General features: G+C 39.4%; 1 protein-coding gene across 1 annotated transcript; it reads right to left on the reverse strand.

Moving 5' to 3' along the window:
* Window positions 1–213: 213 nt before the first annotated feature.
* Window positions 214–24,909, reverse strand: LOC116513309 (broad substrate specificity ATP-binding cassette transporter ABCG2-like). Its single transcript, XM_032224327.1, is given in 18 exon segments — window positions 214–654; window positions 1,359–1,453; window positions 3,513–3,603; window positions 7,204–7,366; window positions 9,161–9,187; window positions 9,190–9,228; window positions 9,231–9,274; window positions 11,236–11,325; window positions 12,270–12,352; window positions 13,998–14,239; window positions 16,635–16,739; window positions 19,592–19,743; window positions 21,309–21,384; window positions 21,387–21,465; window positions 23,117–23,269; window positions 24,142–24,221; window positions 24,224–24,255; window positions 24,854–24,909. Coding segments are annotated over 18 exon segments (1,755 nt in total). The 3' UTR covers window positions 214–506.
* Window positions 24,910–25,068: the final 159 nt, after the last annotated feature.

Consider the following 25,068-nt stretch of genomic DNA (forward strand, 5'->3'; position numbering starts at 1 on the left):
TGACATCCTCTGTAGTTGAGACAATCTAATTATCTTCAGTTATCTCACTGTCACATGGAATTTTTCCTTTCCAGTATAAATCTTAATACAGAGAATCTGTAGTGCCTCGTTAATTATACCAGCAATACAGACAGGAGCCAGGATCTGCCCTGCTCTTATTGGCCAATCAAGTCTGTTATGGGGATACCATCTTCTCATCCAGTCATCCAGGGATTGACTTCTATGTCCATTTTTTCTTGGACTGCAAGAGATCAGATATCTGGCTTGTGCAGTATAGATACCTCAGATAGAATTTTGAGGGGCTTCGTGTTCTCTTTTATTTTTCAAAAAAGATTGGCTTAAACTGGCCCTCAGTTTGAAGGCAATAGCTGTACAACAATTGCAATTCCATAATTATTACAAAATATGAGCCAGCAAGGTGTTTCAAGAACTGTATACCGTATGTTACAAGAACTAAATGTTTATTATAAAAGTACAATGCTGTGTTAAATAAGGATAGTCTCTTGCTAAGTATACTTCTTCAGAAATTTCAATTTCAGATATGCAAATGTGAGAAAAGTTATAGTCATACATATAAGTGCAACGTGATTCTTCCACAAGTCCCAAGAAGTTGTGCCAATGCCTTGCATTTCCAAATAGTCTTCTCCAGTGCATCTAAAAACAGGGGTTAAAATTTTTTGTATTAGGACAGTGCAATTCTTAATTTACTTTTTTTATTTGTAGATGTAAATTCATACAGATAGTCCTCTGCTTACGCCCATAATACAGCCAGTCCATGATTTTTGAATCTTTTTCATGACAGTCATCAAGCAAACACTGCGGTCATAAAGCGAATGCCACAGTCATTAAGAGTATGGTCATTAAGCAAACTCATTGTTTGCTATGCCTTGTTGTGGCAGAAAACTAGAGATGAATAGCAAGTTTTGGGCAGAAATATCATATTTTTAAAGTTTAAATTTTGGTGAATAACAATGAAATATGCTAAGAATGCTTCTCCGGTTGTTTTCATGTGTGCTTTCTTTGCTTTTCTGGAAGCCCCAGTAGAAGTGTGGTGCATATACACCTTCAGAGTCAATTATAAAAATATAAACCTCCACAAGGATGCAACAAATTTAATGCCCCATGAACGATGCTTCGCTCAACATGCTCTGCAAGCCACCCTTCCAAACGTTTTGCCCCCGTCAAGTTGGCAACAGTTCCATACCTTATTCACTAGCAAGTCCTGAATATTTTTACGTAATAAACATCTCCTTTAAAAAAAAACAGCATGAGTAATAATTAAAGAAACCTGGGCACTGTTATTTGTTTGTTTTACTTTTCTAGATGGTTCAACAGTTTGCCATGTGACAGATGCTTACACTGTATATGGAGAAGTAGAAACACATGTTGCGTTGACCCCTTCTGGGGTTTCAGTGCAAAATCTGAGTCCAGTAAATTCGTTGATTTGTAAAGCCTTTGAAAAACAGACAGATAATGGAATTACTTGCTTATATTATCTGAAAGGTTTCCCGTGCAGTTGGACCTAAAAGGCAACAAAATGACAGGAATGAGAGTGCTTTGCTAAAATTAAAGCAACATCAGAATTTTTAAGCCTTAATAAATAGGGAGATATTGATGCCCCATTATGTTGATGTTCTAAATTATCAGAATTTTTAAGCCTTAATAAATAGGGAGATATTATTATTCTGCTCTCCCATGCAGTATCCAGTTCAAATTTACCAGTTTGTAACAATTTTTTGGATGAACTGCATAAGTCACATGTACAAAATAGATGAGGATCCATAGCTTTAGCACTTCATATGCAGCTATATAACACACTAGGCCATAAACTATGGTTTATAAGGTAAACTATGGTTCATACAGCAAACCTAACCAAAGCTACATCAAATAAAGCCAGATGTTTTAATGTGTGGTGTGAATCATGACACCGTGATCTATCCCTCTTTCTGAATCTCCTAAGAAGCACTGCAAATGGTAGATCCATTTGAATATTTAGTTGAAATCACAGACACTGCCCATTCAAAAATTATAGAGTTGGAAGGGATCCTTTGAGGATTCTTGGCACATCACAAAACCCTGTGTACAACTATAGAAGAGGAGAGCGTGTTAGTTAGGGTGGCAAAAAAATCAGAACTTGGTACCATCTTTTCCAATTACCAAATTGTATTAAAAGACATACACTTTTTTTTTTTTGCCACTATGTGGGAGTTACTTATGTAGGATAGAATTTTTCTTCTAAAGCTGAAATCACACAAAGTTCTCAAAATAAACCACTAGATGTCAACATTAGATTACGATTTATTCCATTTTTCCGTTTGTAACTTCAAAATATTGCAGTTTCTTGGACTTGGCTCTGGAGAAGAAGAACATTTTCTAAAGAGCTTCCATGAAAGTAGTTTTCTCACCACTAAACAGTACTTCATTTAGTTTATAAATATTAGGTTGCTTGAATACACAGCTGGTTCACAGGAAACCATGGAAATAGACCAAAGGATGTCTGTCTGGACAATGTGTGCAGTGCAGGACATATCCTACAATCCCTCAAATGGTTCTTTAGCTGGTGTGCTAGAATTCCTTAGCAGGCAGAATAACAATGAATAATAAAAGAATAAAAGCAGAATAACAGGCAGATTAACAATGTTTCCCCAAAGGGGTGTCTTGTGCAAATGGGTAAAATGTGTGGTGGCGCCAGTGAAGAGGACAAGCAATAATTACAATAGAAAAGGTACTTGAATGGTCTTCTAACACTTCTGCAAATGCTGCTTCTGAAAAGTGGGGTTTTGCTTCAAGTAAGACTGTAGGAAAGCACACCCACCCACCCAAAGCCAAGGTGGCGCAGTGGTTAAATGCAGCACTGCAGGCTACTGCTAGATCAGCAGTTCAGCGGTTCAAATCTCACCGGCTCAGGGTTGACTCAGCCTTCCCTCCTTCCGAGGTGGGTAAAATGAGGACCCAGATTGTTGGGGGCAATATGCTGACTCTCTGTAAACCGCTTAGAGAGGGCTGAAAGCCCTATGAAGCGGTATATAAGTCTACTGCTATTACCCACTTCTCTTCAAAAAAGGAACAGATCCTCCCCAATCCCGCTGTAAGCCAAATAGAGAATGTCCTTCTATCTCAGAGGTGGGGAACCATGGCTTCTTATGACTTGTGGACTTCAACTCCTAGACTTCCTGAGCCAGCTTGGCCATAGTTCCCCATCCCTCTTCTAGCGTATCATGTCTGTATGAACAAGGACAACCTTTGGAGGTAAAGTGTTCAAATCCCAACATCTTTGGGGATGGCAGAGCTTTCATGAATCCCTGGGAACTGCTGAATGGTACTGACATCCTGGAAGCATGTAAGACAATTTTCCTAAACAGGAACATGTCCACTTTAGCTCCAAGAGACTACATGAAGCCATGCCAAGGAAGAAAAGACCATTCTCCAGTCAATTCTACCAGTTTGATAGTTCGGATGATGAGTTCTTTCACAAATAGCTAACAAATAAAACTAGTGATAATATTATTTACATTTAGGCCATAGCGAGGGATACTGAAGTATTCCAGCCACGATAACGAAGATGTAATGGTTGTGAGATTTACCAATACACCAGAAAAAAACCTGCAAGGAAAAAAAAAGGGTGAGGGAGAGACATCTGTTATGGCATAGAATTTTGTCCAGAGCTCCACAAAAGAATTTTGCATTTATATCCAGGATTCATTCCTCATCCATCATTGCCACTGCATATACAGTATACAGAATACGGGAAGATTTGTGACTTTCACGTTTCCTGAGAAGCAAAGTTCCTGCAATTTGTTTATTTATGATTGCTATTTTAGGCTCTTTTTCAAAAGAATATTGTCTTTGGAAACACACAAGCTCTCTCTTGACAGCAAATTGAAAGTCACTGGCCTTTCTGTACTAGCAATTCATAGTGGTAGCTACTCATCCCTGATCTGTAAGAAAACAACCCAACATGAAATCCGCTCTCCCTGATGCTGACTCTATTGTCTCTGGTTCTAATCATGCCTGATCGTTTGCCTTACTTCCAAATTACTGGATGACAGAGTTTAAGAAATTCTATGCACCCCAAAGATACCTTTGGAGGGTGGCAGAATAAAAGCAAAGAACTAACAACTAAAGCTGAGTTTTGCCTGTCTAACTCATAGATGGGAGATGAAAGTAATGTCATGGGGGCCATCAGGACACAGGTATCCCATGATTAGTTGCAATTATGTAAACTTGAGTGCCTTTCATGCTCCCAAACCTGTGTTATCTGAATGGGGAGACTAGTAGCAGGGAAGAATGGCAAACAAGTTATATTTCTAACTCCAAAGCAACTAAAGACCCTGGGTCGCTTCCAGAGGCAAAATATCTGTCAAGTTTCATGTATCCAGGAAAAGAGAATCAGGCCCAAATTCCTGAGTTGATAACCCTGTTAAAAAACTAGAAAAAGCAATGAAGTGTCCTATATACTTTTAAGAGTGAACCTTTTATGATTATGGTTAATTTAGTCTAAATTAAGCTAATCAGATTCATGAACTTATCCTGTATTACAGATGGATGGATGGATGGATGCAGTGGTGGGTTTCAAAATTTTTAGAACCTCTTCTGTAGGTGTGGCCTGCTTTATGGGAGTGGCTTGCCGGCCATGTGACCAGGTAGAAATGGCTTGCCAGCCATGTGACTGGGTGGGAGTGGCTTGCTGGCCATGTGACTGAGTGGGAGTGGCTTGGCAGACATTTGACTGGATGGGCGTGACCAACTTGTAAAATGTGGTGAAACTCACTTAACAACGCTCTTGCTTAGCAACCAAATGTTGGCTCAGAAACTTTGGCATTTGAAGCATGCAAGTCTTAAAGCTGTCAAGTTACAAGACCCTTGCACCCCTAACACTTTAGGAGAAAAAAAAACCCCAGGGATGTTCAAACTTGACAGCTTTAAGACTTGTGGACTTCAACTCCCATCTTGATGATGTGCGGACGGGCGGGGAGAGGGAGCTGGAACAGGTTCTAAATGGCACTGTATATTTGTGGAAACTCTTCTATAGAAGAGGTTAGAACTGGCAGGAACCCACCACTGGATGGATGGATGGATGGATGGATGGATGGATGGGTGGATGGATGGATGGATGGATGGATGGAAGGATGGATGGATGGATGGATGAATGAATGATAGATAGCTAGATAGCTAGATAGCTAGATAGCTAGATAGCTAGATAGCTAGATAGATAGATATACTGTAGATAGATAAAGAGAGAGAGGGAGGGAGGGAGAGAGGAAGGGGAGAGAGAGATTATAGATACTGTAGATAGAGAGAGAGATGAGAGAGATGTTAGATAGATAGATAGATAGATAGATAGATAGATAGATAGATAGATAGATAGATGATAGATAGATAGATGATAGATAGATAGATAGATAGATAGATAGATAGAGATAGATAGATAGATAGATAGATAGAGATAGAGATGATAGATAGAGATAGATAGAGATAGAGATGATAGATATAGATAGATAGAGATAGAGATGATAGATAGATAGAGATAGAGATGATAGATAATAGATAGATAGATAGAGAGAGAGAGAGAGAGAGAGAGATGATAGATATAGATAGATAGATAGATAGATAGATAGATAGATAGATAGATAGATAGATAGATAGATAGATAGATAGATAGATGATAGATAGATAGATAGAGATAGAGATGATAGATTAGATAGATAGATAGATAGATAGAGATAGAGATGATAGATAGATAGATAGATAGATATGATAGATAGATACGATAGATAGAGATGATAGATAGATAGATAGATAGATAGATAGATAGATAGATAGATAGATAGATAGATAGAGATGATAGATAGATAGATAGATAGATAGATAGATAGATAGATAGATAGATAGATAGATGATAGATAGATAGATAGATAGATAGATAGACGAAGTTAGTTATTCAGGATACTGTCTCATGCATCTTATGTGGCCTGATTTCCTAAAGACTGAGGATATGGACTAAGGTTCCCCTTTGGCTACTTTCTGTCAAACTGTACAATGATCCAGTTGGTTAGAGTGTTCTGGAAGCTAATGTCCACATATTGAGGTGGGGGACGGACACTTAACCTAGGTCATAATTAGCTTGGAGCTAAAATCCTCCAAGACTGCCAGTTATTTTTATTTATTGAGGGACTCCTATGTTAAACTGTGCAATCAGAAACTTTTTAATTCCTGATAATATTTGGGCTTGTACAATGAGCCAGAACACACAGTTGTAGTTGATTGATTGGAGAATATGGCTCCTGTGTGAGGCAATCTGCGCTATGATTGGTTGCTGTGGGTATAGAGGGGGAGTTTCCCTTTCCCCCCGCCTTTTTCTTCTGTGTACTCTGTGATTTACCTCATGATGCTCCTGTCTGCCTATCTTGTCTGCTGTAAAAATATAGATGCAAAAAATATTTACAGGTAGTCCTCGACTTAAAACTGTTCATTTAGTGACCATTCAAAGTGACAACAGCACTTGAAAAAGTGACTTATGACCATTTTTCACACTTATGACCATTTTTCACACTTATGACTATCTGGTCATGTGATTTACACTCAGATACTTGACAACTGCTTCATATTTATGGCGGTTGCAGTGTTCTGGGTCATGTGATCACATTTTGTGACCTTCTGACAAGCAAAACCAATGGGAAATCCCAGATTCACTTAACAGCGGTGTTGCTCATTTAACAACTGCAGTGATTCACTTAACAAATATGCGAAGAAAAGGTCGTAAAATGGAGCAAAATGCAATACATTTTCTTACTTAGCAGCATAAATTTTAGGGTCAGTTGTGGTCGTACGTAGAGGACTACCTGTATTTATGTAAACATCAAGTTCGTGTCAGCGTCTCTGATTTCATTTGGACATCCACTGCGCAATTCCCTGACATACTATCCTATGGCCATCTCTTCCTTGCAGCCGTTCTGCTAGGCTTATTGTGAACAGTGCTATATCTGTCCTGCTGAAAGGATTGCAGGGATAACATTTCTAAATTCTGTCCTGACTATACCACTGGTTGACCATCAAACATGCATTGGGATGCATTGTTCCAATTCTGATTCTGCTTATAGTGGAGTTTTCCAGCATTTAGGCCAATGAACGGAATACCGAACCTAGCTTTTTAAAGATAAGCAAGCTACATATAACAAGTAAATATTAAAAGGCAACACTCACAATCATAAAACAAAGCAAATATTTATCAGGAGGTTCGCAACTGATGTGACGTTTTGTCCTGTCGCAACAGCCAGAGCGAGAGAACTAGAGGCATATGCAATTAATATAATAGTAAGCATCATGATAAAGAAAGATGCCAAAACTGGCTTGAAACTGCAAGGAATTAACATATACACATATACATATGTTGGATGCATACAAAGGTACATACATGCTTAGTAACAACCTTAACCGGGATTTAAACAAGTAGTCCTCGAATTACAACTATTGATTTAGTCGCTGTTCAAAGTTATAACGGCAGAAAAAGGATTTCTGACCATTTTTTACACTTAACGACCATTGCAGCATTCTCATGGTCATGTGATCAAAACCGTGGTGTTTGAGTGATTGCCATTATTATGTATTATGACAGTTAAATGTCCCGCTTCTGCAACCTTTTGGCAAGCAAACTCGATGTGGAAGCCAGATTCACTTACCAACCAAGCTACTAACTTATCAGCTGCAGTGGCTTACCTAACAACTGTGGTAAGAAAGGTTGTAAAATGGGACAAAATAACTGTCCAACAGAAATTTTGGGCTCAGTTATGGTCATAAGTCGAGGACTACCTGTACTTCTGCATGTCCACTCAGAAGGAAATCGGTTGCTTACTGCCATGTCATATATCAGAATTTGTTTTTATTTCCTAAGATTCTCCTGCTTGTACTTTGTGTTGACAAGTCGTTGAAAATAATTTTATTAAGGCTTTCATATCTAAGTTGCAAACATTTCAGACAATCCTAAAAGGGCACAAACAGTTGGAGTTTGCTATATTCCTCTGAAACCTCTAGTGGACGGATTTTTGCAGCCCAGAAATAATAGCCCAACTTTATAATTGTCCCATAAGTCTTAAAAAGCTTAGCATCCCTGCAAGACTCATTTATCACAATCAAGCATTTTGCAAGTGGGATATCCAATTTATTTTGTGTATTGCTAGGCCCTTGCAGAAGAGTTTCTACCCAGCCATGTCCTTCCTTCCAGGATGGCATGAACTGTAAGGCAGTGTTCCTTAAACCTTTGGGCACCAGCGACCAGTTTCGTGGACAATTTTCCATGGACCGAGAGGGGTGATAGTTTCATGAGCTACCTAGATCTCATACGTGTGCAGATGAAGCTTTGCTCACCTGCACGGCCCAGTTCCTAACAGGCTGTGGAGTGGTAGGAGTCTGCAGCCTGGGGATTAAGGACTCCTGCTGTAAGGGATAGAAATAAACTATTTGATGTTGCATTTTTCCCTTTACATTGGAGAATTTCTGTCATTCCCAAAACTAGTGAATTTGCTTAGCAATCATAAACAGTTGGGTTTGGAATTTTGGGGACGGGATTACTGTCTTTTTAAACTTTTTGTATTGCTTGGCCATGCTTGAGCACTTCTTCCATTTATTCTTATTCTTATATTTCTATCCACCATTTTATAATACAACCTAAGATGGCAATACCTTATATTCCTGCCTTCCATTTTCCCCACACCAACAACTCTGATCTTCTGATTTCTAGGCCAGCATCCCATTACACCAAGTGGCTCTCAGTGCAAGCTCTAAACCAATTTCAGCCTCCTTATACTTCCCCTGAGAGAATAAACTATCCAATTGTTCAGTTGTTTGCATATAACAGCGATTATAACTAAAGAGAGCCAACTTGGGCTAGTGTTTAAGGCATCAGGATAGGAACTGGACTGTGAGTTCTAGTCTAGCCTTAGTCATGGAAGCACCCTGGGGTGATTTTGATTAGTTCCTTTCTATCTGGAAAAAAAAATAGGAGGAGGAAGGAATATTAGGTATGTTTGCTGTCTTGAGGTATTTAAAAAGTAACAAAGGCAGAAGTTTAAAACTCTAATAAATAAAACAGAAAGCAACAATATCTCTCATTTCTCTGTACCACAAAAAGGGTGCAGAAACTGAGTTCCACTTGCCTATTGTGAATAATTCAAGCTGGTGAGGATGATGCTGGCAAAGTCCTCATTGGCATCATGTCAGCTATTATTTTGAGAAGAAATATGCAGATACTCTATAATAGCCACTTATATATTCATGTCTGCAAGAAAAAAGATACTTGTACACATATATACATACACAAACCAGAATAATCAAATAAATGCATATAGCGGATTTCAGATCGGGGCCTAGACCCATGTAGGAATTTAGTGGATTTTCTTCAGTTAACTTAAATGTTCAGTTAAATATGAAATAGTCTTTTTAGCTACATTTCGTATTCGCTATTTGCATCTATTCACCATCCTGGGTGAAGTGAGTGATACCATGGGTGTTCTTTTTTGGTGCCTGGAGGCTGTGGGGACCTGGATGGGGAACAACATACTTCAGCAGAACTCTGGTTGGATGGAGTAGCAGTGGGTGAGCCCTTCTGCATCGAGGAGTTTATCATCTTTGGTCTTGGGTGGGGTTGCACTACTCCAGACACACCCAGGGAGTAATTTGGAGGTCCTCCAGGACTCACGGCTCCTGCTTGAACAGCAGGTGGCAGCCTTGTCTCTGATGGGCTTTGCTCAACTTCATGTTGTGTGACAGTTATATACCCTTTCCTGCATAGGGAGGGTCTCCGCTCGGTTACTTGTGCCCTGTTCATCTCCCATTTGGTCTATTGCAATATGCTGTATGCATAGAGCTACCATTGAAAAGTTTTTGGAAACTTCAGCTTGTGCAGAATGCGGCCAGGGTGGGTTTCAACCGGTTTGCGGCGGTCCCTGCGAACCGGTTGGTCGCCGAACCCGGAAGTAAGTAACTTCTGGGAACGGCGAAGGGCCCAGCCGCGCCCGCCGCGCGCCGCGCCCGCTCCTTACCCAGTTTTGATGAATTCTGCGCTTCCACGCATGCGCAGGACGCATACAGCGCCTGCGCGATCTTCCAGGAGCAGCTGGAGCACACAGACGCTAGTACGATGCATGTGCCGTGCACGTGCACCGCATGCGTGCGCGAGGACGCCGCACGCATGTGCGAGGATGCCGCCGGCTTTGTTCCAACCGAACCAGTTGGAACGGGGCGAGAAACCCACCCCTGAATGCGGCCATCTTGGGCACCCAAAGAATGGCACGTGTAACACCTATGCTGCACAAGCTGCATTGGGAGCTAGTTTGCTTCTGAGTCCAAATCAAGGTATTGGATATGACTTTTAAAGTCATAAATAACAGCTGCCCAAAGCAGAGGTGGAAAAAGTTCATCACTGAATGGAATTTTTTTTTAAAAAAATTAGACTCTGAAGACTCATACCATCATACCTGAGACAGAGAGGGATGTTCAGTCTTGGAATACTTAAGGTAAGAATCTTCATTATTGTTTTGGACTGAAGGTAACTGTCAATGCTCAAAAAGATTCTAGCTGAAGCCATATTCTTTTTTGCTTTGTTTCTTAGTTGCCATATTAGTGGGGAAGGGGGACTTGTGGAATGTAGAATGTTTTCCTCCAATGTGCCAGAGTCAGACATAACAGCAATAAGGCAGGAGGGAGTGCTGAGAAATTCATCACCTGCTTGGTTGGCTAATATGACCTGCGACACAAGGGTGTGGCCAGTATCTATTCTTTAATTATACCAAAAACTATTCATTATTCAGAATTATTCAGTGCTGGTTTCACATTTGACTGTGCTGATATGATGTACCCAATAAACAGGATTTTTTTAGGAAGCCAAGGAGTCTTGAAGCGTTTGGGAGCATTGCTCGGAACCATAATAGTAACAAAGTCAAAAAGACATTGAAATACAATCTTCCAGTTCTCATGAATTGAGGGGTTTAGGATAACTTGCTGCGGGACTCCTCACCCCGGCCAACTCTCTGTGGGGATAACTCAACATGAGACTGGGCCTTCCGCTTGGGGGAGGGGAGGGGGATACTGACTACAGTTTGTTGCAAACAATAGGTCAAAAGAACATGCATGGGCACTGTGAATGAAACCAACAAATGATTAACCAAAGAGTAAACAAATGCAATTATGAACTATAAGAAAAAAAACCTGTGATGTTCCATTACATGCAGATTTACCTACATAAATATCCTTTTTTCTGTGATAAAAAGTTCAACGGTTGTAATACTGTTCAAAACCTGATTCGTTGCCAAAAAGAACAAAGCACCAATTCTACAAGAAAACCCAAGAATGTTAAAATTAGAAAGGGAGAACATATGGACCACAAATATGAAGCACTAATGACACAGAGCATGATAGGATCACAATATAAGAAAATCAAGAGTGCTTCCAAATGAGGAAAACGTTACATGGGGTACATACAGAATGAATATGTTGTAATTTACCCAATGACTACTAGATGGTAGCAAAGAAGTAGAGAAAGCTTAAGACTTTGCTTCTGTCTAGTGGTCATCTGGAACCCAAATATAGTGGCTGGTTGCTGCATGATACAACACAGCAACCAGGAAGTCCTATCTCTCCTGCTGAAATACAGATAATAAGGGCATAGCCACTCTGTACACAGTGGCTTTTGCCAATCAAAAATAGATGCACTTTTAACTATACTGGAAACCAGAAGCATCAAGGGCTTGGTTACTAGAAAAGGCATGCAATATAAGCCCATAAAAGAGTATAAGACATCAATAGAAGTGAATATTTGTAGCTCAGGGTTGAACTTTGGGGTCCTTAGTGAACTGATGATATTACCTAGTTTGGTAATGAAACATCTGCAAGAAAATAACCAAGCTCAGAGACCCCATTAGCATCTTAAAATTTCCAAAAGAAAAATAGTTTCTATTGCCCAATCACACCCAACATTTTGATGTTCTTGATCTCCCTTGGGACATTCCCAATGGAAATTGCCTAATTTTCCTCAAAGCAAAACAAAACAAAAACAAAACACAATACTTTGATCAAATAATCGAAACTGATGTGAAGTTGTTTATCTAATTTCCTAGGACAACAAGCAAATGAGCAAACTAATAAAACAATATTGGAGATTGTGATGCTAACATTTTTTTAGTAGAATTGTTCTAGGCCCTGCTAATCTCAAAAGTTAAACTATTAATTGAGAAAGGTGCATTTGGTTTAGAAAAATGTTTCTTACATTAACTAACCTATTTTGAATGCCAGTTGCATCGTTTTTCACGCCAGAAAAAACAGCTCCAGTAATTATTCCCATGACTGTGATAATAGCTATCTAGGAAGAAAGGGTACTTCAAATTATCAATGTTAGAATGAAACAGGGATGAAATGTTTTGACAAATTAAGGAGCTTATGAAATATAGCTGTTTTCTGTAGTTCCTCAGTTTACATGATATGACAAATATTCCATTCCAATGCCTAGGAAAGGATAGGGAGAATAGGGATGGGAAACACCTGCTTTTACAACTAGGAGGGTGATCTAAACTGCAAAAATCTAGTCAACCACTAAATGGAATCAAATAGTTATAGAAACCTCCCATTTTTGTACCCATATCTGGTAGTCTTGGCTTGGGAGGTATGTATCTTACATTGTACTAACCAATGGTACCTATCTCTTAGGCATAGTCCGATGACTAAGAGACAGTTAATTGGATTCCTATAACCCACTATTCCACAATCAAAGTCTATTTTGCATATATGTAAATCCAACCTTATCCAAGTTTTGAAAACATACTAAGTGGTGGGTAGGGTTGGGTTAAGTTAGGTTGAGTTGAGTTGATTTTGGCCTAACCAACAAATCATTTGATGTAGAATCTTTAGTTTCCGTAATTTAATTAGTTGAGAATTCCTGTCTGGGAACTCTATGGACTTCCAAAGTCACTGTACAGCAGGAGTTTAGGGTGGAGGGCATTAAAATAAAGTAAACTATGCTTGAATGTGTTAACCAAGTAATTCTAATGACTATGCAGAATTACTATTTGGTTAATGGGGATTACTGTTACATAAATATGCCTAGGATTGTGGCACCAATTATCATAATCAAGCTGACGGATATCTAAGATTTTTATTTTGAAGAATAAGCATATAATTAAAATCTCAGCTAAGGTGATGGTAACAGGCTGCTCTGAAGTGTTGAACAGGAAGGATTGCCTCAATAAAAATGACAGGAAGCTCTTAAACGTGGTTCTAGGCTCAAGAGAGCTGCGGAAAGATCCAAAGGCCGGCACTTATTCTACCATTAAACAATTGGAGTGGGAAACAAGGATCATAGCTAGACCCATTTAAGAGGATTAACAAAAGGGATTAATTCCATGAAATGTAAGGGCTTTTAGAAGAATGCCTTCAAAAATCCATCTATAATGAGGTTAGGGAGATAGAAATGATTGTGAGAAAAAGTCAGAGCTCTTAGCTGAGGGGGAAATTGTAAGCTCCTAAAATCATAATTCCTGTCACAAGGTCAAATTTTTACAAAGCAATTTATAAGATCCACATAAGACTAGCACACATAACAAAACTTTTTAACTTCATGGCCTCTCTGTGCAGAAAATTTAATAATTACTATTATTACATTAGCTATGATGTATTAATGCTCGAAGGTGGTTTCATTATCCGGAAGATGACTAGAGAAGGAAGCCATGGCTTGATTTTACTTTGCAACTTCATTCCCAGACTTCTTCAGCATTTATGATTACTCTAGTTGGGTAATGAAATGTTCTGCAAGAGAACAACCAAGCCCAGAGAGCATTAAGGATTTTAAAGACTCCATTTATAAATAGGCCTAAATGCAATAATTCTAGATCTGCCACTGATTAGCTATATCAAAAAACACTTAAACATATACAGGTTATTTCATAATATATCAAACATGTACAGGTTAATACTTAATATATCAAGCAGGAGGAGGAGGCCACTTTGTTTACCTGGGCTGTGGAATTTTGTGGATTGCCTATCAAATTTTTAAATGTGCGCCTGGCTAACCACTTGAGTTGATGAAGAAAAGGAGTGGAATATGGAATTCCTTTAATTATTGTTCCTAATCTTTTCTGCTCCTTAGACAGTACATCCAGTTCTTCAAGCATTTTTTTGTAGAAATTGCATTTAGAAAACTGTACTGCTAATGTTACAGCAATGGTCTCCTGTTCCCTTTCCGTTGCCTCCAGAACTGTTCGAGAGACAACAAAAAGCCAAATTAATGCATTCAAATAAAACGAGAGAAACATACAGGTCAGTTGATCCACAGTTTATGTTCTAGGTCATATCTGTCTTTTGCAAACAGCCACTTTTCCACCGGTGAGCAGCCGCTGATCTCTACCATGATTCCAGATTCATGTGATTTTGCAGTTTTTCACTGCTTTTCAAAGCGGTTTGAGAAAAATAATCTTAATAATAATCTTAAAACAGCCTATGAAGGAAGGCAGCAAAAGACAAGTGTTTTCAGATACGTTTTCTTCAGTATCCAAATCAATAGCTCCTCAGAGTGGAATTACAAATAAGTCTGTGTGTATGTGCAGTGTGTTTATGTTGGTATGTATAACAGTGGTGAGATTCAGCCAGTTTGCACCTATTGGGGAGAACCGGTTGTTAACTTTCTAAGTAGTTGGGAGAATCGGTTGTTGGAAGAAATCTCATTTTGTTTTTTTTCACTTTACAGGGCTAATCCTGTAAGGAAGGCAGGAAGGAAACATTCTGGTGTTGTTTCTAGCCTAATCTTGATTGCTCTGCTTAGAGAAACTGCCTCTCCAGTTAACCCTTGTTACCATTGTAACAACTAAGGCGAAGTGCCCATCGACCTGAGTGACGTTGAATTGGCCACACCCACCCAGTCACATGACCACTGAGCCACACCTACCCAGCTGGTCATTAGGGCAGAGAACCGGTTGTTAAATTATTTGAATCCCACCACTATATACACATACCAGTGATGGGATTCAGCCAGTTCTCACCTATTCGGGAGAACTGGTTGTTAACTTTCTAAGCAGTTTGGAGAACCGGTTGTTGGAAGAAATCTCCTTTTGTTTCCTTCCACTTTACAGGGCTAATCCTGTAAGGAAGGCAGGAAGGAAACATTCTGGTGTTGTTTCTGGCCTAATCTTTATTGCCCTGCTTACAGAAACTGCCTCTCCAATTAACCCTTTTACATTATCACAGCTAAGGCGAAGCGCCCATCGACATGAGTGACGTTGAGTTGGCCACACCCACCCAGTCACATGACCACCGAGCCATGCCTACCCAGCTGGTTATTAGGGCAGAGAACCGGTTGTTAAATTATTTGAATCCCACCACTGACACATACATACATATACATACATGTTCAAACTCTCTAAAATAGGGGTGTCAAATTTGTGGCCTCACAGGCCATATGAATCACATGCTGGCCATGCCCACCCCCAGTTTAGTGAAGGGGAAACGGTTGTGATATGTCATGTGATGACGTGTCATCGCAAGCTTTAGAATATTCTTTTTAATTGAAAGACTTCTCAAAATTGGCAATTTTAAGATATACGGACTTGAACTCTCAGAATTCCCCAGTCAGCATGAAGTCCACACTAAAATTCCAAAGTTTGAAAAATACTGAAATAAATGATAGGAATGCAAAATAATTTAAACAAGAATTGGATGCTAACCAGGAATGAATGAACAAATCAGTATATGTGTGTGTGTGTGTACGTCCGTGTGTGTGTGTGTGTGTGTACGGGTAGTCCTTGATGTACAGTTGTAATTGAACCTCAAATTACGATCATAAGTCAAGCCAGTTAAACAAAGCCTATTGACTGCGAAGGGATTTTTCCTGGAAGCCAGAAGTAAATGCCAGTTTCTGGCAACAAAGCAAAAAATGTAAATTACAGTCACATGACTATGGTTCACTACAAATGGCCATAATTGTGGACTAGTTGGCAAGCATCCAAAATGCAATCACGTAATGGTGAGGAAGGGTGGACTAGCCCTCAGAAATTCAAATCCAAGTTATAAGTACCTTTGGGGGGCGTCCAACTTCAAATGGTTGCTAAGCAGCCAGTCACTAAGCAAGGATTGCTTGCATCCTTACAAATGAATTTTATAAATATATTTATTTATAATGCCTTCATTCCTTCCTTGCCTTTCATCACCTCGCTGAGATTATTTTGGCTGTTCTGCCCAGACAGTTCTCTTTTTTTATTTTGGAGCTGGAGTATAGGAAAGAGAAAAGGCCCCTTGAAGCAGAATCTCCCACCTCACTTTGAGGGTGCTAATGAGTTAATTCTTTTTTCTGAAACAACTACCCACGTGCGGCTGGCTCAGGGGCAATGCACACACACCCCAATTTCTTCCACAATAGAGCCGAGGTGGCGCAGTGGTTAGAGTGCAGTACTGCAGGCTACTTCAGCTGACTGCTAGCTGCAGTTCAGCAATTCAAATCTCATTGGCTCAAGGTTGACTCAGCCTTCCATCCTTCCGAGGTGGGTAAAATGAGGACCCAGATTGTTGGGGGCAATAGGTTGACTCTGTAAACCGCTTAGAGAGGGTTGTAAAAGCACTATGAAGTGGTATATAAGCCTAAGTGCTATTGTCATTCATACTTGCGCTGTGAATTGTCATTTTACTTGCTGCAACCGCCGAGGAATCCCCATTGATGATATCCAGAAAGAAATCAGCAGGGTTGTTGTACGGTTCGCACACAAAACCTATAAGGAATTTTTTAAAAAAAAAATTCATTACCACAGCAGTCTTAATGAAAACTCATAAAGCAATTACAACTTGGTGTGTTATTAGTTATATCCAATTTGGCTACTTCATCATGCTTTATGAGGGATAGCCAAAAAGGTACTAACAAATCTTTTTTTTAAATTAGACACTATAAACCAGAACTTTCTAACTGTCGTAATTGTTTTCAGAGATACCAGAGTTTTACTATATTTAGATCCCAAAACTGCCCATCCAACCAAAGGGGCTATACAGGTAGTCCTTGAGTTACAACTACAACTGAGTCCAAAATTTCTGTTGCTAAGTGAAACATTTGTTAAGTGAATTTTGCCTCATTTTACAACCTTTCTCACCACAGTTGTTAAGTGAATTGTTGTTGGTAAGCAGTTGCTAAGTGAATCTGGTTTCCTCATTGATTTTGTTTGTCAGAAGGTTGCAAAATGTAATAACATGACCACGGGACATTGCAACCATCATAAATATGAGTCAGTTTGCCAAGTACCCAAATTTTGATCATGTGACTTTAAGGGTGCTGCAACGGTCGTAAGTGTGAAAAGCAGTAATATAATAAGTCACTTTTTTCAGTGTTATTGCAACTTTGAACCGCCACTAAATGAACTGCTATAAGTCAAGGACTAGCTTTATATCTATATTTATAAGTTGGCCAAATAGGAAAATGAACTCCAGTTATTGGCTTCTTAAGCATGTGAGAGAGGGGTGGTCTAGAAATGTGAAATATAAATAAATACAATACAATATAATACAATAATAAAAAATAAGATGGTGGTGCAACTCCAGATTCAGAAAAGCGAATCCTCCCTCCCTCATTAACTGGCAACTGTTTGTTTTTTCCATATATATATAGATATAGATAGATAGATAGATAGATAGATAGATAGATAGATAGATAGATAGATAGATAGATAGTAGAGGTAGAGGTAGAGGTAGAGGTAGAGGTAGAGGTAGAGGTAGAGGTAGAGGTAGAGATAGAGATAGAGATAGAGATAGAGATAGAGATAGATTAGATATAGATATAGATATAGAGATAGATAGATAGATAGATAGATAGATAGATAGATAGATAGATAGATAGATAGATAGATAGATAGATAGATGTTATATTTATGCTGATAAATAAATAAAGGGAGAGCATATCAGCATAAATATAACAAATGTAGCAAAAAGGCAACAGTAAAAAAATATTGGGTTTCTGTCTGGATGGTCTCTTGTGACGAGTCGAAGACAGAGAGTGGAAGTGTGACCTTCCTCCCATATTGGGCATACCAGGGGTTGTGACTTATATAGGAAAACATCTCAAACTACAAATATAAATCTAGGGATAATCTAGCACTGACCTTTCTCCAGACAGTGAGGTTTAATAACTCCCATCTATTGCAACATATCTGTATTAAATCTGAGCCAAAAGGCTGTACCAGATGCCATTTGCCAGGCCCTAAAAGTTTTTTTTAAATTCTATATGAACTGTTTAACGCTGAGTTGCTCTGAGCCTTCTGAGGTCCTTTATCAGATAATAAGAGGTTGCTGTTTGTTAAACTGTGCTTTGTAGCATTAACCACAAGGAGGCAGAGGAGTTAAGGACTTATTTTGAGTTTCATCTGCGGGGATTTCTGACCCCAACTGAAACACAATTTTTCATTCAATAAAGCAAGCACACAACAAATTTATGATCACTAGACTCCAAAAATGTCTTGTTTAATTTCAATAAATCTTACTGTCCAAAATTAGTATGTCCTAAAAACGGGCATATTCTTGTTATGAAATGGATTAATAAAGAGGCATATATATTTGTTAGTATTTAGATAAGATATTAGATATGATTTAGATTTTTGAGCATAATTTGTTTCCTTTGCAATACATGATTTATGGAGCAGTGTATGGCGGGGGGGGGGGTTGCATTTAATCATTCAGTCAGTCAGTCTTAAAAGGGATTTGCAGGTTTTATCAGACTCTCAAAAGGGCCATGGCGCAAACAGGCTAGGAATCCCTGCTCCAAGAGATTTTTAAACTCAGATTATTTCCTTCTGCTTTTCATTCCCAGACACAAACATATGAACCATTTTTTATTTTATGTTTTCTTGCCACTTGTTTCATCCAGTGTATAACCTATCCCAATGTCTATCACAATTCTAACCAGTTTAAAAGTAGAATGATTAGCGTTAAAACAGCAATTTAAAAAATAAAAAATACAATAGTGACATTTGCCAAATATCCATTCTGGGGAGAAGATTGTTATGAAAACAATCAAACATCAAGTAGCTATATTAAGCCAATCCACCCATCCTATCTATTTACCTACCTACCTACTTACCTACCTACACCCACACACACCCACACACCATCCAAAGTCTGCCGAAAAAGCCAGATCTTCAAGGCTTCACAGAAGTAAGCAAAGCTCCATTTTCTTAGATTTTCCTCCAGATCGCACATAGATAACCAGGTGCCAGGCTTTGCTTATCTCTGCAATGTATTTCCTTAAATACTTTTTCTCACTAACCATTGCTCAAGATATATTTCTTACTGTCCAAATATTCACAGGCACATAATTTGTACTTGTAACAACTCTCAATGATGGAAATGCATTGCCTTGTGTTCAGCTCCACTTTCTCTGCCTTTAGGAAAGATCAAATTCTTCCTTTTCAGCCAGACATTTTTCACTTGGAGTTTGTATTCCACTGATTTTAACTGGTGTTTTTTTTTTTTTAATTAAAATGATACCTTTTCCATTCTATACTGGAATGTTAATTCCTCAAACAGAAAAGCAGAGGGCTAATGAAATAAGATAAGAATGGGGCGCACCCCGTTAAAAACTCACCAAGACTTTTGAAATAGGGAAGCGCATTGTCAGCTGGCCCGTGATACAATAGCCTTCCAGCAGCAAGTAATGTCAGGCTGTCAAACAACTTGAAAATAGAGTACCGGGGCTGATGGATTGAAAAAATGATTGTCTTTCCTTGCAGTGACATCCTGAGTGCAACACAGGGAAGACCATTAACTCATGTAAGAACACTTTGCTTTTAAGTGCTCTGCATCAAAGTATAATACATACAGCTTGAAATGAGAAAATGGATTAGGGTCTTGAATGAAGCTACCACAGTCAAAAATTGCTGAGGGTCTTATAGCCTTACCCCTGCTCAGCTAAAACCACCTGTTTTAGCCCAGTTCTGAACCATAGCCATCAATCAATCAGAACAGAGCTGGAAGGGACCTTGGAGGTCTTCTAGTCCAACCCCCTATGCAAGCAGGAGACCCTATACCATTTCAGACAAGTGGCTGTCCAGTCTCTTCTTAAAAATCTCCAGTGATGGAGTGTCCATGATTTCTGAAGGCAAGCTAGTTAATTGTTCTCACTGTTAGAAAGTTTCTCCTTAATTCCGAGTTGCTTCTCTCCTTGGTTAATTTCCATCCATTGTTTCTTGTCCTGCATAAAGGTGCTTTGATAAATAAGTTGACCACCCCCTTCTCTTTGTGGCAATGCTGCTATCATGTCCCCACCTAGTCCTTCTTTTTTTTCTAGACTAGCCAAACCCAAATCCTGCATTATCTGTATTATGCATTTTGTGTATTAGTGTATTATGACACTACACACATTTATTTTAGCAAACGTACAAAAGACATATTGAACATTTATTTTTTTTTATTTTGGAAGAAAAAATCTAAATGAAACATGTTCCTTCATTAAACTGCTAAATTTACAGCATGTACTGATCATAGCAAATTGAGTTTTCTATATGTATGTATGTATGTATGTATGTATGTATGTATGTATGTATGTATGTGCTTTACAGCACTCTCTGAGTGATTTGCAAATGTCAGCATACTCTCCCAAATAATCTGAATACTCATTTTATCGACCTCGGATGCATGGATGGGTGGATGGCTGAATCAACCTTGACCCCCTTAAGGATCGAACTCTAGAGCTTGCCTACTATACTACATTCCAACCAGTGTAATGAAATGAATTAATGACACACAATGAAGAAGATTCTCCTGGCCACCAGGAATGACACAAGTACAGGTCAGTGGTGGGATCCTGCCGGTTTAACAATCGGTTCAGTGATTGCGTGTTGCGTGTGCGTGCACAGTTTTACAAAATCTTACTTCCACGTTACTTTTTGGGGAGTGACACAGCTGAGGCGCAGCAATCCGCTCTGCTGCGCTAATCAGCTGAGAGGATATGGGTAAGTAAAGTGCAAGGATAGATGGGTGGGCCAACCTGATTGTCGGAGTGAACTGGTTCGCTCTCAGCTGATCGTCAAAGTTACTGGTTCATCTGAACCGGTCTGAACTGACTGAATCCCACCCCTGGTGCAGGCGGTTTTCAACCTATAAGCACAGTTGAGCCTGACATTTCCATTGTTTAAATGAGTTGCACACAATTTTACAAACACTTTTTTTGCCACAATGATTAAGCAAACATCTGCAGTGGTCGTAAGAGCGAGGACTGGCTGTAAGCCACTATTTTACATTGTAACTTCAAAGGTCGCTACACGAACGGCCGTAAGTCGAGCACTACCTGTGGCACAGATTACCTTTTTAAGAGCAGCAGGACAGCATTGGCCGTGCTAGAATCCAGTCCTGTTGTTGGTTCATCTAAGAACAACACTTTGGGTTAGTAATGAGTTCTAATCCAATGCTGGTCCTTTTCCTTTCCCCCCCTGAAACTCCACGAGCAAAATAGGTGCCAACCTGGAGCAGCAAAGGAAATGACAAAATAAACCTCATGGAAATGTAACATTTCATGAACAGTAGGGGGAAAAAACATTTCAGCATAAAATACTTTAATAATGTCAGTTCCTGGTAACAACTGACTTTATCAAATGGGACATCACTGAAAGAATATGGGAACCCGGAATGCCAGGTATTTTAGGGCCCTCAGTCCACATTCAGCATTTTGACCATCGTCCCCATCTGGCTCGCATGGGATCAATCAGTAATTAGAAATCAAATGTAAATTAAGCGCATGCCATGTGTGCAATACAACTGCACTGCTTTTATTTTGAAGGTGACTGCTTTTTTTTCTTTTCCAATGTACATATATGTGTGGATGGGTGTGTGTGCCTATGCATCTTCACAACCCTATTGGTTTGGCCCTTCACAACAGCCCCATTTCTCACATGGGAAGATTGATTACCCACCCCTGCATTAATTGAATAGAATAAGGGATCTCAGATGGTTATCTTAAGCAACCTGTCCTCTTACACTGGTGAAAGAATGCACATTCGTATGGAGTTCATGTGATCCTTTGTTGCCAGAAAAATCCATAAGACCTCACCTAAAGATTGCAATAGCACTTAGATTTATATACCACTCCACAGGGCTTTACAGACCCTCTCTAAGTAGTTTACAGAGTCAGCATATTGCCCCCAACAATCTGAGTCCTCGTTTTACCGACCTCAGAAGGATGGAAGGCTGAATCAACCTTGAGCTCGTCAGGATCGAACCCCTGGCTGTGGGCAGAATTAGCCTGCAATACTGCATTCTAACCACTGCACCACCACAGCTGTTTTAAGAGGCAACCTCTTTGGATCACTGGGTGCATTTGGGCCACTGGGATTTTGAGAACATGCATGTCCTTGAGGCACTCACAAAATGGCCGCCTTGAACAAATCTTCCCTCATAGATTAGTAGAGCCGAAGTGGCGCAGTGGTTAGGGTGCAGTACTGCAGGCCATTTCAGCCGACTGTTATCTGCAGTTCAGCGGTTCTAATCTCACCGGCTCAAGGTTGACTCAGCCTTCCATCCTTCCGAGGTGGGTGAAATGAGGACCCAGACTGTGGGGGCGATATGCTGACTCTGTAAACCGCTTAGAGAGGGCTGAAAGCCCTGTGAAGCGGTATATAAGTCTAACTGCTATTGCTATTGCTATTAGCATGTGCAGAACCGAAAATAAAGTTGGTGGTACCCAGGATAGAACAGTACGGTCACGTGTCCAGCCAAATTACTACCTATTCGGCCGGACCGAACCAGTAGGAACCCACCTCTGATGCGGATGAGATGATCCACAATTCCTCATTTTTGCAGGCCCTTCAGCTGCTACATTACGTTAAGATAAGACTGATACAGCAGCTGCAGACTGGATGCTTTCTACAAGCTCAGCAGAGCCCCAACTGCAGTTCCTATAACACTCAGGGATCGTTGTTCTTGCAAAATAGAGTAATACTAATGGACTTAAATTTCTCTCACGTTCTGATTAGGTCAAAGGTGGACAAACACCAAGCCGCAGCTTTCTTGCAACCCACAGACATATTTTGGCGAGTTTGTACCATTGTTTCTAGGCATAAATATTTACACCGCTAAATATTGGTACATTTGGGCTAAATGTATGTATAGATGATACCTTGGAATCTGCAACTTTAGCCAAATCCAATTCCTTGAGAACTTGTTCAACCCTCTGCTTCTTTTCATATTTGTTCATAGATAAAGGTAGCCGGAGGGCTGCTGAAAACATTAAATTTTCTCTGACTGTCAAGGTCCCCATCACTATGTCATCCTTAGAGATTAAGAAAAACAACTGGACATTGTCATTTGGACATTACACTTGTTTAGACTGCTATTGTACAGTCATTGTTAGACACTTAAGAGGGTATTGAGCATTCACAGAATTGTATATACTATAGGGTCTGCATTCCTGTAAAAACCTCTCAAAGCAGAGATAGATTTTATATTCTGACATGCTCCCACATGCATAGGATTTTCCAAGACTTCCATCCCCCACCCCTAGTATACAGGTACTCCTCGACTTACAACAACAATTGAGTCCAAAATTTCTGTCACTAAGTAAGACAGTGGTTAAATTAATTTTGCCCCATTTTACAACCTTTCTTGCAACAGTTGTTAGGCGAATCACTGCAGTTGTGAAGTTAGTAACACCGTTGTTAAATTGCCCCATTGATTTAGCTTGTCAGAAGATGACAAAATATACTCACGTGATCCCAGGACACGGCAACTGTCATAAATACGAGTCAGTGTGTGAATTTTTATCACCTAATCACGATTGTAAGAGTGAAAAACCATCATGTCATTTTTTTTCATTGCCTTTGTAACTTGGAACAGTCTCTAAATGAACTGTTGTAAGTCGAGAACTACCTGTATTCATTTCTAATTTTACAACCCCTGGACATTCTTTTACATTTCATTTCCTCTTCCTGTTTAAATCTTCAGCATCTGTATATTTTGTTTAACAATATTCTTAGATTCTACAATAGAAGCACAGAGGATATTGGAATGTATTGCTGAAGCAAACCATTCTATTTGGCCAATTTATAACAAATAAACGGCAGTGATTGAGAAATGAAAAGGTGTTCTATACTACAGGCTGCTGGGAAATAAAATATGTGGATTAATATAGCAACAAAGGCTTACCTGTACTACATATCCAGACATGCATTTAAAATGTGTTGGCAGGCCCATGCCATCTAACAAAATATGCCCAGTCAGCCCCTGGGGTCTTTCCTCGTAGATAAAATGTCTAATAGCCTAAAAGAAAAAGAAAACCCATTTCATGATTGAGACCTACATTTCAAGAACACATCAACTGAGGCTTTGCAATCCTTTGAAATCATAATTTATCTGTGCATGCGCACCCAATAGAAACATGACTTTTCAAAACAGCTACATACACCAGAGAAATATAGAGTTGTTTTAATTGTTCCAAGAATTCAATTGTTCAAAAGTCCTGTAAATATCTAGCTTGGATTAAAACTCTAAAACTTATGAATAACAGTTGCAGGAAATGGGTATGTCTAACTTTAATGAAAAGAAGGACTAGGGGAGACATGATAGCAGTGTTCCAATATCTCAGGGGCTGCCACAAAGAAGAGCTATTCTCCAAACCACCTGAGGGCAGGACAAGAAGCAATGGATGGAAACTAAACAAGGAGGAAAGCACCCTAGAATTAAGGAGAAATTTTCTGACGGAACAATTAATCAGTGTGGAATGACTTGCCTCCAAAAGTGGGTGCTCCAGCACTGGAGGTTTTTAAGAAGAGATTGGATAACCATTCGGCTGAAATGATATAGGATTTTCTGCCTTAGCAGGGAGTTGGACTAGAAGACCTCCAAGCTCCCTTCCAACTCTGTTATTCTGTTATTCTTAGAAAGGTGCCATTTCCGCTGTATATCCTTAGTCATTGCTGGGGCTCACTCAGTGACTGTGACTCTACTAAGTTGCAATATACATTTAATTGGATCAAATAAGGGTTTTGTTCCATTAATTTAACACTTACGAGATTTGCCGAGCCAGTGGGTCCTAGAATGCATTAAGACCAGGTTTCATGACACCACTGTAAA

This window comes from Thamnophis elegans, chromosome 9 (genome assembly GCF_009769535.1).
Source record: "Thamnophis elegans isolate rThaEle1 chromosome 9, rThaEle1.pri, whole genome shotgun sequence".
NCBI lineage: Eukaryota > Metazoa > Chordata > Lepidosauria > Squamata > Colubridae > Thamnophis > Thamnophis elegans.